Raw genomic sequence first — 11,835 nt, forward strand, 5'->3', positions numbered from 1 at the left:
TTGGAGCAATTGCATAACAGAAAGATAAACCTTCAAGCAAAAGCAATAAAATTAAATAGGGTAGGGACCAACTGAATACAACTATGCATTATCTAATTATTAGATAGAATGGGGGCTGGCACTTTACCAGTGTTCCTATGTTCACAATAGAAAAACTATACAAGTTCTGTTAAATTGAGAAAAAGAAAAAGAAACCTCTCTTTGTGGCTACCAGCCTTTGTAATTACATCTTTCACCTACAATTACCATCTCTTTTATAACATCTCCAAATTAGGATTTCTTAACCAGTTCCTTTATCTTCTGTTGAGACCAATTCCCCTTTTTATTCATTTCGCCATATACAATGCCTTTTCCAATTGAATTCACATCTGAAATTCTTCAAGTGTTCTATGGACATCTTAAAACACCATTTATTGGAGCTTGAGAGAGTGCCGTCATTCCTCCCTCTTCTGTGACTTAGATAAAAGACCATAATTAGTCTTAGCAGTTTTGATAGCCTCTTCAAGTTCGACATACATTTTTACAGAAGATTCTGCAAAGTTATTCAAATGCCGCAGAAATTCCACCAAGCTTGATTGAAAACCATCAAAACCTGAAATCCAGTCCCCTGAAGCGTCATCTTTCAGCGCCTTTGCTGAATCACTCTCATTATCAGCCTTCCATGATGGCAAAAATCGATGATTCAAATCCTTCCCCTGGTTCTTTTCTTGACGTGGTACAAAGCGAGCAGTTTCAGCTGCTAAATTCTTTATAGATTCTACAAGTTCCTTGGCTTCAGACAAATTTTTAAGCTTGTCCAACCAGCAAATACAGGTCGTATATATTGGAGGGCCAGACTCGTGAAAGGGTGGGGGTTGTTGCCTCCTTTTTCTTTTCGGATGTTTTTGTGTAATTGAGACACATTTGTAAAGCCATCCACATATAGCCTCAAGATAGGACTTCTGAGCACCAATCCACTTTGTAAAACTTGATGATAGAAAACTGAGCTCATTTTCAAGATGGAAAGTAATCTGGCGATGTGATTCTGAGTGTATGAAGATTTTAGTGTTGCCATTGTTCAATGCTATTGAAATGATGCGAAACTGGCGCTTGTGGCACTCAAACATCACTTCCCACATCCTACTTAACCTGCAGTTATTTTGCAAAGATTGATAATGAAACCCAAAAGTGAAGCACTTAAAATAATCAAAATAAAAAAGATATGTAAATAAACCAGAGAAATATAAAAAGCTCAATCTGTGGAGACTTAAGTGTGTATTGAATAACTGAAAATAGCTCTTTCATGATTATACTGTTTTGTAATTTGCTAGCAGGCTAAATAGCAAATATATATGTATAGAAATATGATCCCAGAAAAAAACTAATGTATACATATGATGGTTAGGAGTTGATATTGGTCTTAACAATGCCCAAATGTGTCACCTTTACGATATGGGCCGTACATGTTTAATTATCACTTCAAATTTTATAATCATGTTGTAAGTCAATCATTTCTATTTTGATTCAACCCATATCCTCTATGACCTTCCTAGGGAGAAGCAATGGTAAGAAATGATATAAAGTAGCAGTAAACAACAACAGAAAGCAAGAGTAGCCAACAAGTTCCAGCTCAAATGATACCTCCTTTCCTTGAAACAACAAGGTGGACGCTGTGGTTGTGGGTTCAAAACCCATAGGGTGTGTGTGAAACTTATCAATTTAAAATTTTAAAAGATTAGAGAGAGAGAGAGAGAGAGAATAAAGTTGTGAAGCATTTTTTTCTTTTTTTTTGGGGGAAGGGGGGGAGGGGGAGCTATAACAGTATAAAAGAATGTGTGTATAGTAAAAAGCTATCCCTACACCGCTTTAATCCTTTGAAATAGGTAAACATGGCACAAAGTTATTGGGCTTTCAAAATATAAAGCCCCATAAATCAATAAGAAGTGAAGTTAGGCATCAATCATAGGGAAAAAATAGGAAATGCCAAGTTTCAATGGAAGTAATATGTTGGTATTTGGTAACTGGTTCATGACCTACTTCCATGAATCATATCAGTAGGCCAACAAGCCTTGAATGCAATGAAATCAACTCGCCAAAATACTTGTATGAACTCTGATAGGCACCAAGCTAACAAACAGGATAGGACTGTTCCATTATTTTTTAACCTCAAAATGCCCAACAACATGGTTTGATGTTCGGCCAAAAGTCCAACTTTGATAAGCTCTTGTTTTTTATTAGATAAAAATCACAGGCACAGAGTTGACAAAATAATTCCTTTAGATGGGCCTTCTAACTAAGGTCAACGGTAGGTCATATTTATTTTCCTTTTCTTTTTTTTTGGATAAGTAACAAAAATATCTGAGGTCATATTGATTTTCATCTGCTGAAATGAAATGTAGTTGAATTACAATAAGTATTTTAACTCAAATGGCACTTCCTCTCCTTGAAAAAAGCAAGGTGGAAGATGAGGTTTGAGTTCCAAACTCACTAGGTGTATGTGTGTGTAATTAATAATAAAAGATGAGCATTTTCATTAACCTGGAAAGAGCAAAAGGGGTAAAAGGGAGGCCCAAAATGATGTGAATTAGTATATGGAAAATGATGACTGTTAGGGGGTAATTGCAGACATGGTACTAAGGCTAAGTGCAGTAAAAATTCAAATAAAGGCATGCACTAGATTGAAAGGGCCCATTGGTTTGGCTCATTCTTTCTACTCGCGGCTTCACGATCTAGCAACACAATGCAATGGCCAACCCCAATTATTTTGGATTAAGGCTTAGTTCAATGAGTTGAATCATGAAATATAATTGAATTAATGGACATAAAAAAATATTAAATGTTTTTTAGCCGCAACTGTGCCAGATAGCTAATGACTATTGGAATCCATAACAATGTATGGTTCCTAATGGAATTTTTGTTTAAATAAAATAATGATGAGAGTAAAGGCACATACCCTTCAATCAACTCCTCAAGTTGTGGCTGGAGCTCTGTGTCCCTTAAATCCTCAATCCTCTTTGATATAGATTCAATTCTGTGGATTGCAACTCTGATTCTTGAATGTAGATCCTTGACAACTGCACGAGTTTTATCAATTTTTTGGTAACTTTCCCCTTTTGATTCCAGTTGTCTTAAAATTTTGCACTTCAAGTCATAATCCTTTCTGACAATTCCGCTGGCCTAAAATTACAAGAATTTTATGTAAGTCATTAAAAAATGGTTATTAGGGACTACTCATATATTGAAACGTTTCAAAAGACATAGCAGCTCAACATATAGCACCTATCACCTCAAATTCATTAATCACAGATATTACAAGATATACTAGACAACGATTTATGTATGACTTTCAGATCTGATGGGCTGATACATCCTGTAGAACAAGTTCAACACTTTCTCATGCATTTCTACACTTTCGGATATTTCACAATACTTATTGGATGAAAATCCACAAGATTTACAAGACCCTAGCAATATTCTGTATCTCTTTTGTCTTGTGTATATTAGGTTGCTTTGATCAACATTATCAAGTATAATACTTGTTTATCGGCAGGTACATGGTTGACAACAAATATCAAATTAGGGAAGACTAAGTGATAAAGAAAAAAGGGAAGAACTTACCTATTTTGTCTTTGCAGTTCAAATTTATACAAAATATTGACCTTTGGTCATTAATCTAGCTTCTGCTGAACATTGTCCTATCCCAGTTGGACCAAAAGTTGCTTTCAACACAAAATCTGCTTTATAAAAAGTCTTTTCCTCCAAAGGTCCACTACATCATTTAAATGGCATATTGTTTGACTTAAAAATAAGTGTATTAACAAGAGCAAATTGAGTTACTACAATGCACTTCACCATTACCACTGTAATGCCATTTTCTCATCATATTTACAAAAAACTACTACTGAATCCACTAAATCATGTCATAGTCATGGTTTCTTTTTTCAGTTGTTCAAATTATGGTGACATTTATGCTTGTCTGATAATTCAGATTATCCAAAATAGCAGGGAAAGTGAAGTCATGCCCTATACCAAACATGGCAGTAGTAAAAGCACAACTACATCTCCATGTTGAGCAAGTTATTTCAGCTAACTTCACTTTTTATGATCAAGACAGCGAATACTAAGCTCATAGAGAAATTTAATTTAACAGATAATGAATATGAAGAGGATAATATTAAAAGAAACACAAAAATTAACTTCTTGAACACCCAAAAAATGATACAATAAAGATTAAACAACTGATTCAAAATATTACAGGCATTGGAGATTAATCATTCTTCAGCTCATATGAGAAAAAAGGACAAAATTAGCAAATAAATCACATACACAGTGAAAATATCAATCACAGTAATAATAATGATGAACGAAGATGATAATTATTATATCACTTTAACCGCTGTGAGATCAACAGTACCTTGACTTCATCATATAGCTTCCTCTCCCATGCATATAGCCTATCCAAGGTTGAGGCATGACTGCCCGAGATCATGCAGAAATTAATGGGCTCATCTAAATCGTCTTTTGAGTTCGCTCCCAATGGATTTCTGGATGAAGAGGAACGGGATGATGTTGTCCTATGCCAAGTCAAATACTTTATGGAATCTTGAGCAGGGCCTAAAAAAATATTTAAAAAAAAATGATTAGTTGAATAATTGAGGTATATAGATCAAGACTTACCTTAATTGAAGAGGTAAAAAAATATAATACCTTAATATATGTGGTTTATAAAGAAGAAGATTCTACTTCATTCACAGAAAATTTGAACCATGCCTGACAGGGGCGTTTGAATTAAACTCCAGCTATATAGAGCTCTGAACCCTTTTATAGCTATGATATATGTTTCAAAGATATATAAAATCTAAATATATTGCAACCCTTACTTTCAAAACTAATAAAAAAAAATACAATCTAAACATAAAAGAGTATAAGAAAATCTTGGGATATTTTTTTATTGGTAAGTTACACATGCATAGGTTTTGAAGCTACAACCACACCTTTTACCTTGCTCTTACAAGAAGAAGAGGTGTCATTTGAGTTAGAGCTCAGTGGCAGAAAATATAAAGAAATATACCATTTAAAAGATAAAATAGGACACATAAACTATAGGCAAATAAATTCAGCTTAGTTACTTTTGTAACTTGTCATATTCTTGTGACATATACAACTAAGGATAACATTAAAGATTGTGGATGACAAATCCCAATTTTATCTATTTATATTGGCTGGAAAGCATCCTATGTTCATCACCTTATAGCATATTGGAGACAGTGGTCCACATAACTGTGAAAATCAACATCAAAAGACAAATTACATAGGCAGTCTCTTAAAACCTGTAGGTCTCGGAGTGGCAAAAGGGGGCAGAAATAGGGTCCCTAATGGTATGTTGACATGCTAATTTTCAAATATAGTTGTAGTATTAGATTATGCTAAATTTTTTTTTTTTTTTTTTTTGATAGTTAAGAAAATATTATTAACAGAAAAACTACTTCATACAAGAAGAATGAAGCAGCTAAAAAATATGTACAGAAAAAGAAAAAACAACACAGGGAATTATGCTAATGTTATCATGTTGATAAAATTTAATGAGTTAAGTAAATTTTCTGTGGGTGATGATAATTAAATCTGCTTTTGCCATGACTGGTGGTGTGGGGATTCTAGTTTGAAGGATGTATTTCCAAAATTATATCGAATTGCAGTTGATAAGGATGTGTCAATTTCGTCTTTTTTGTGTGGCACACATAATTGGAATCCCAAATTTTGGGGAGGATAGGATCTGCTGGAAACCAGATAAGAAAAAGGGCTTTAAGGTTAATGATTATTACCGACTATTTGGTGGCACTAGTGATCAATCTTTCCCTTGGAAAAGCATATGGAAGCGAAAGGTCCCTCCTAGAGTGGCTTTCTTTGTATAAATTACAGCCTTGGGGAAAATTTTGATGATTGACAGTTATAAGGAGGAGGGTATGGATTACAGATTGATGTTATATGTGCAAATGTAATGGTGAATCAGTTTTTTTTTTTTTTTTTTTTGAGAAACGTAATGATGAATCAGTTGATCACCTATATCTGCATTTCCCTATTGCTTCATATTTTTGGTCCATGGTATTGTGTTTGTTTGGAGTGTGTTGGGTGATTTCAAAATCCGTTGTTGAGTTACTACCTTGCTGGCAATGTCAGTTTCATCGTCATTGGAATGCATATATATGGATGGATATCCCCATTGTTTGATGTGGTGCATTTGGAGGGAAAGAAATAGCAGGAGCTTTGAAGATACAGAGAGAACTACGCCTGATCTCAAGTTATTCCTTTTTACTTTATTGGACTGGTTATTTTCAGTTGTTGATTTGCTAGATTTATGTAATGTTTGTAATTAATTGTTTGTCCCTGTATACTTGCTGTATACTTGGGTGACTCTTATTTGATATCAATGAAACATTATTACTTAACAAAAAAAAATTGGGATCAAGGCTTGTTATTGTTGTTGTTGTTGAGACATAGTTGGAATCCACAACGTAATTGGTATCCTCGTGATTAAGATTTGGAAGCTGGGGGTATTTACTTTGAGCTTTTGTATTCCAACTTCTCTTCAAGGTTAGAGAAAGATCAATTATCTTAGACACCCTCAAAGCAGGAACTTTGATGTTTGCTATTATTATGAAGCCTTGAGGGTCCCATAGGAGTTTCTTTCCCATGAAAGAGAATTTGGATTGTCTAAGTGATGCGGGAGCACAACCAAAATTATTTTCAAATTTTCTTTATCTAGTAGGAGATTGGATTATTATAGACTTTTATTTAAAATTCAGATGGGGATTAGATTGAGTTTAGATAGGGATTGGTTTCGAGATTAGTTTCAGCTTTCAGATAGATTATCTTCTATTCCTAAAAGCTCTATAAAAGGATTCTAGATGGTTGTATTTGAGACGACTGATTAATGAAATTCAAATTATAGATTTTCCAAATTGTGGGTTGATTCCTGACACCTTAGTTGATGCCTAAATTTCTTGCTTGCGGTTGATTTCAGGTAACCTATAAATGATCTTAGGGTTATTTGTTAATTTCTTGTTCTTTATTTTCCTCTTGACTGTCTGCATCACTAAGTCTCCAGAAATATGCATGGACAGCAGCGATGAGTAGATCTTGACCAATAGACAATCTTCAAGAACAGAAATTAATGATTATTGATTGGTGTTGCAAGTGAAAGAAAAGCGGGGACTCAGTTGACCATCTTTTACTTTATTGAATGGTGGCATGAGATATTTGGGCAAACATCTATTTGGAATTGCTTGAGTTATGCCAAAGACTGTAGCTCAGATGCTACACTGTTGGAAAGGGAGATTTCATCATCACAGACATTCTAAAGCTTCAATTATCCAAACCACTTCATCAAACAAAGAATATCAAGATTATTGTATGAGTGAAGAGGATGTGAGTCATAAGATAAGAGCAGAGTGGATGAAGTAAGGAAGTGCATTAGGAGAATAATACCCATTAAGTTAAAGGGAAATGATCCTGAGTTTGTCAAACTGATTATGGACAACTTACAAATTGAAGTAGCATGAGGTTCTACAGGTTGCAAATTATAGGATGCAATTACAGGACAGGCATCATTTGAATTTATTGGTAGATTAACACAATTATATTATGGCATCTTTAAGATAGAAATTCCAGAATGTCCAATACATTCATAAATGAGTCTATGGAGCATAACAGGCCAAAACATTTTTGAAACCAAGAACTCATCCCATGCTGGACATCCTGGATTTTAGTGCCCAAGTTTGTTCAATCCCCAAACATGATTTTTTGTTGTGCCTCTATGACATAAAAGAGTGAAGTAATCTGAAAGAAAAAAAGACAAGTAGCCTACCTTCTTGAATTTGGCTTGGGTCCTCTCCACAAGAGAAACAGGCCTTTATGAATGTAGATACCATTGACTCACCTCCTACAATAGAGGATTCTCTTGTTAAGACTTTTACCAATAGACATCAGGATAAGAAATCTCAAATAACTTCCTAGAGTCTTTTGGTAATAAGCATAAAATAGAAAATTTCTCTTGGCCCTTTAGAAAACATCAAAATTTTCTTTAAGCATTAGCAATGAGCCCCACTCATGCAGGACATATCTGCTGCATTACAGATTGGGCGCATGAATGATAACTGCATAAAAAAGCAGAGTATTGTCCTGCAGCCTTGATAGTGTATACAACTTTCTAACCAAATCATAGTAGCCAATATTCATGAGAGATCAAATGACAAGGGAAAAAAACAATAGAGAGATCTTACTTTCTTTCCCTGGTAATATTGGACGGAAATGAAACTTATTTGCTTCAAGCATCCTTGGAACTTCTTTGCCAGACTCAGATGCTTTTATAAAGAGAAATTCAACTTCTTTTATGCTTGAATAGAAGTCCTTAGCCACAATACTATCTTCTTTCAGTGGTGTTTTATTTGTGTCAGTATGAAGCACAACAACCTTAGATGTGGTTCTCAATGGTGACAAAGAGGGGGAGTTGTCTTTCTCCCCATTCAAGAACTCAGTATCTGAATCTTCATTTCCAGCAGAAGGCGAACTAGGTGAAGCATTATCAGCAACATGATTTTGTGCCCTATTAAGATTTTCAAACGTTCGGACCAGTGTTTCTGAGGTAGGCTCAGCATCAAATTCATCATCTGAATCCTGAGATTCTTCCCTCCCATTAAAAGATGCCTTTTCCTCCTCATCTTCCATCTCAGAAACTCCCTCCTCTTCTCTAGGCCGTCTTATATCAACAGCATTCTCCAACCCCTGGTTCATCCCCTTCTCATCTTGAAAAGAGAACTCATTATCATCTGAATGAAAGAGACCAAAATAATCCCATGCTGGAGTTTCTTGGGGGAGGGAAGAACCTTCAAATGAGGATGTTTCAGGTCTTTCAGTGGAATGAGGTGTGGTATTCTGCAGGGTGGTCGACGAGGTTACTGTTCCTATAACAGGTAAAGAAGGTTTTTCTTCAACCTTTTTGGACAAAGTACCCCTGAATCTCACATGATTTGCCTGAAATTGACTATGGTTTGGAGGAGATGGAGATGGAGAAAAGGTTTCAGTTGCATCTACACGTTGGGAGGCAGATGGAGAAGAGAATGAGAACTGGGAAAGGGACTTCTCAGTTAAAGCAAGTGGTTCTGGTGTTGCATTGGTAGAAGTATACAAGGAAGATTCTATAGGAGCTTCAGGCTCAACAAATTTTCTAAGAGCAGTTCCTGTAGTTTTAAGGGATTGAATATATGTAAGATGAGCAGCTGCTAGTGCACACCTGCCATCAAGTGCTTGCCTAACAAACTTCTTCCTTTCACGACATAGCTGCAGAGCCTTATCTTCCTCTATTTTAGAGCTTGATACCCCCATTACTATTAGAGATCACTCTTTCGACATAACCCAGAAATTGGCTTCTCCCTGAAAATTTATTCGATAACAAGAATATTAAAGAAACATCAAAAGTCACTCCTCTTGGGGCCAAAACTTACTTATAAACAAAACAAAAACAAAAACAAAAGCCGTGTAGCAATAGATCAATCTCCAACTTCTCTAAAACTCAACATTGTTTAAAACATTTTATAGCACATGAAGTAGAGTTAAAATTATAAAATAACCATGTTTCTATCAACTCCACACCTTCCCTTTATGGCAACAAAAGGTGAAAGATTATACAAAATTTCAAATCATAGTTTCCTCCATATTTTTCTACCAATCAATAGCCCAAGATCACACGCATTCTTTGATAAAAGACAGGTACAAGATTGAAAATTACTGCAAGAAAAGTAAAAGGTACAAATGAGACTCATGCTTCAAGAAACCACTTCTAAATATAAAATAGGGGGAAGTATATGAACAGCCAAAAGTTACAAGTCTTACATCAAATTTGTTATTATAAATAAACAAATGTCACCAGATGAAACAGAAATGCATCGAATAGATCTGCTGAAGAAATGCATAACAATATATTGGCACCATAACCACAACAAACAACAAAAAGAAGAAAAGCAGTCAAACTTTAAACTAATCAATTAAGAGTGAAAAAGCCACAAGAAAAAGACTTGATTTTGTAAGCACTGTCCTTTCCCTATTTTCTTTCCAGAAACAAAACATAGGATGAATAAAAATGCCATAAGAGATCATAATTCGGACCAGGTTCTAGTTCTCAACTTCAAACAAGAAAATCAATCCAAGTCCCCTTGAACCGCTCGAGTAAATGATAGGAATAGAATAATAAAAAGGGAATGTTCAGAATAGATAGCTTTAGTTTCATGCTAAAACATTATAGAAACCAACAAAATAGAGTAAAGGGAACCAACTCAAAAGTCACTAATCTCAAAAACTCAGCCTATAAAGAAGAAAACCCGAATAAAGGAAAGTGATGGAAGAATGGGAATCTTTATCTCTATGAAGAATAGAATATTCATAATTTAGTCCTAAAAAGCATAACTTTATAACTGTACCAAGATAAAGTTACTAAAAACACAAAATTTCCAGAAAATTCATGAACTGCTACTCTATTTAGCTTGAAACCGATTCCCAAGTCAATACCCATAATCTAGAAAACTCTATTTATGCTTGTTTTAACCAAACAAACAAAAAGAAAAAGGCAAACCCAACAGAGGTTTATAACTAATAGCACTATAAAGAATAAACCCAGTCCACTAAAAACCAGAATTGCATGAAAACAGATCAAAATTCACATAAAGCAATACCAAAAATCAGAGCTTGAGCAGTTGAACATGCACAATAAAGCAAAGAAGTTTGTATTAATTGAACAGAAAGCATACAACACCCAAGATAAGATTAGAAACCAAAGCAATTCAATTCAATCAAAACCAACCAAAACCCAATACAAAAAACAGCATGTAGAAGCAAAAGATAAGAGAAATTGTGGGACTTGATGTACCTGAGGAGTTGAATTGAAGTCAATCAAAATGGGTATAGTACTGTAAGAACTTGGATTTCAGAAGAAAAAAAAAACCCATATTGAGAGAGAGAGAGAGAGAGAAGGAGAGGTGGACAGAATTTGCGAATCTATAGATGGACCCATGGGCTATGGCTCTTTCCATTCAAAAAAGGCACATGGATAGAAAGAAAGAAAAAGACATGAATATGAGATCACATCATTGTATGCTATGTAAGACATGTGTTGTGGAGATTGCTTTGTGGAACCCACTTGGCCACCCCCAACTTTGCTAAAGTTTCCAGTTATATACTTACTTACTAAGAAAGTAGTAGTGCGTGAGTCTTACTCGCTTTCCGTTTAGAGGGGTAAAATGTAAAAAACATTAAATTTTTGGAATAAATTATAATTACTGCATAATTAAAAATAAGTTTATTGGTATCTAATAGATTTCTGTTAACTTGTATCCTAAAGAGTGCAAGTTAAAGTGTATTTAATATTTTATTAATTGATATTTTTATATGTTTTTCAAAAATTAAAGTCAAGTTATGCACAAATATAATGTAAATAGATAAAATACACATCGTGCTTATAAACCTTTTTTTTTTTTTGGGAGGACATAAATCAATAAGAAGTGAAGTTAGGCATCAATCATAGGGAAAAAATAGGAAATGCCAAGTTTCAATGGAAGTAATATGTTGGTATTTGGTAACTGGTTCATGACCTACTTCCATGAATCATATCAGTAGGCCAACAAGCCTTGAATGCAATGAAATCAACTCGCCAAAATACTTGTATGAACTCTGATAGGCACCAAGCTAACAAACAGGATAGGACTGTTCCATTATTTTTTAACCTCAAAATGCCCAACAACATGGTTTGATGTTCGGCCAAAAGTCCAACTTTGATAAGCTCTTGTTTTTTATTAGATAAAAATCACA

General features: G+C 34.6%; 1 protein-coding gene across 3 annotated transcripts; it reads right to left on the minus strand.

The window, feature by feature from the left end:
- Positions 1–72: 72 nt before the first annotated feature.
- LOC112033073 (protein ALTERED PHOSPHATE STARVATION RESPONSE 1) lies at positions 73–11,137 on the minus strand. Of its 3 annotated transcripts, XM_065763069.1 has the most exons (7): positions 10,898–11,137; positions 9,628–9,762; positions 8,259–9,408; positions 7,844–7,918; positions 4,394–4,593; positions 2,933–3,156; positions 73–1,128 (listed from the first exon to the last, which is right to left on the minus strand). In XM_065763069.1, the coding sequence occupies exons 3-7, from the start codon at positions 9,358–9,360 to the stop codon at positions 435–437; spliced, it is 2,295 nt and encodes a 764-aa protein (XP_065619141.1). In that variant the 5' UTR covers positions 9,361–9,408; positions 9,628–9,762; positions 10,898–11,137; the 3' UTR covers positions 73–434. The 3 variants fall into 3 exon arrangements, with proteins under 3 accessions (XP_065619141.1, XP_065619140.1, XP_065619143.1); XM_065763068.1 differs by lacking the exon at positions 9,628–9,762; XM_065763071.1 differs by lacking the exons at positions 9,628–9,762; positions 10,898–11,137 and adding an exon at positions 10,141–10,345.
- Between the last annotated feature and the right edge of the window lie 698 nt (positions 11,138–11,835).

This window comes from Quercus suber, unplaced genomic scaffold (assembly GCF_002906115.3).
Source record: "Quercus suber isolate HL8 unplaced genomic scaffold, Cork oak 2.0 scaffold_490, whole genome shotgun sequence".
NCBI lineage: Eukaryota > Viridiplantae > Streptophyta > Magnoliopsida > Fagales > Fagaceae > Quercus > Quercus suber.

Coding starts and splice junctions, on each gene's coding strand:
- LOC112033073 (XM_065763068.1), bottom strand. CDS start 9,360: ATGGGGGTATCAAGCTCTAAAATAGAGGAAGATAAGGCTCTGCAGCTA. Junction 4,594..7,843: donor CCCAAGCCAAATTCAAGAAG/GTAGGCTACTTG, acceptor ATATTTTTTTAG/GCCCTGCTCAAGATTCCATA. Junction 1,129..2,932: donor CTTGAGGAGTTGATTGAAGG/GTATGTGCCTTT, acceptor AAATAACTGCAG/GTTAAGTAGGATGTGGGAAG.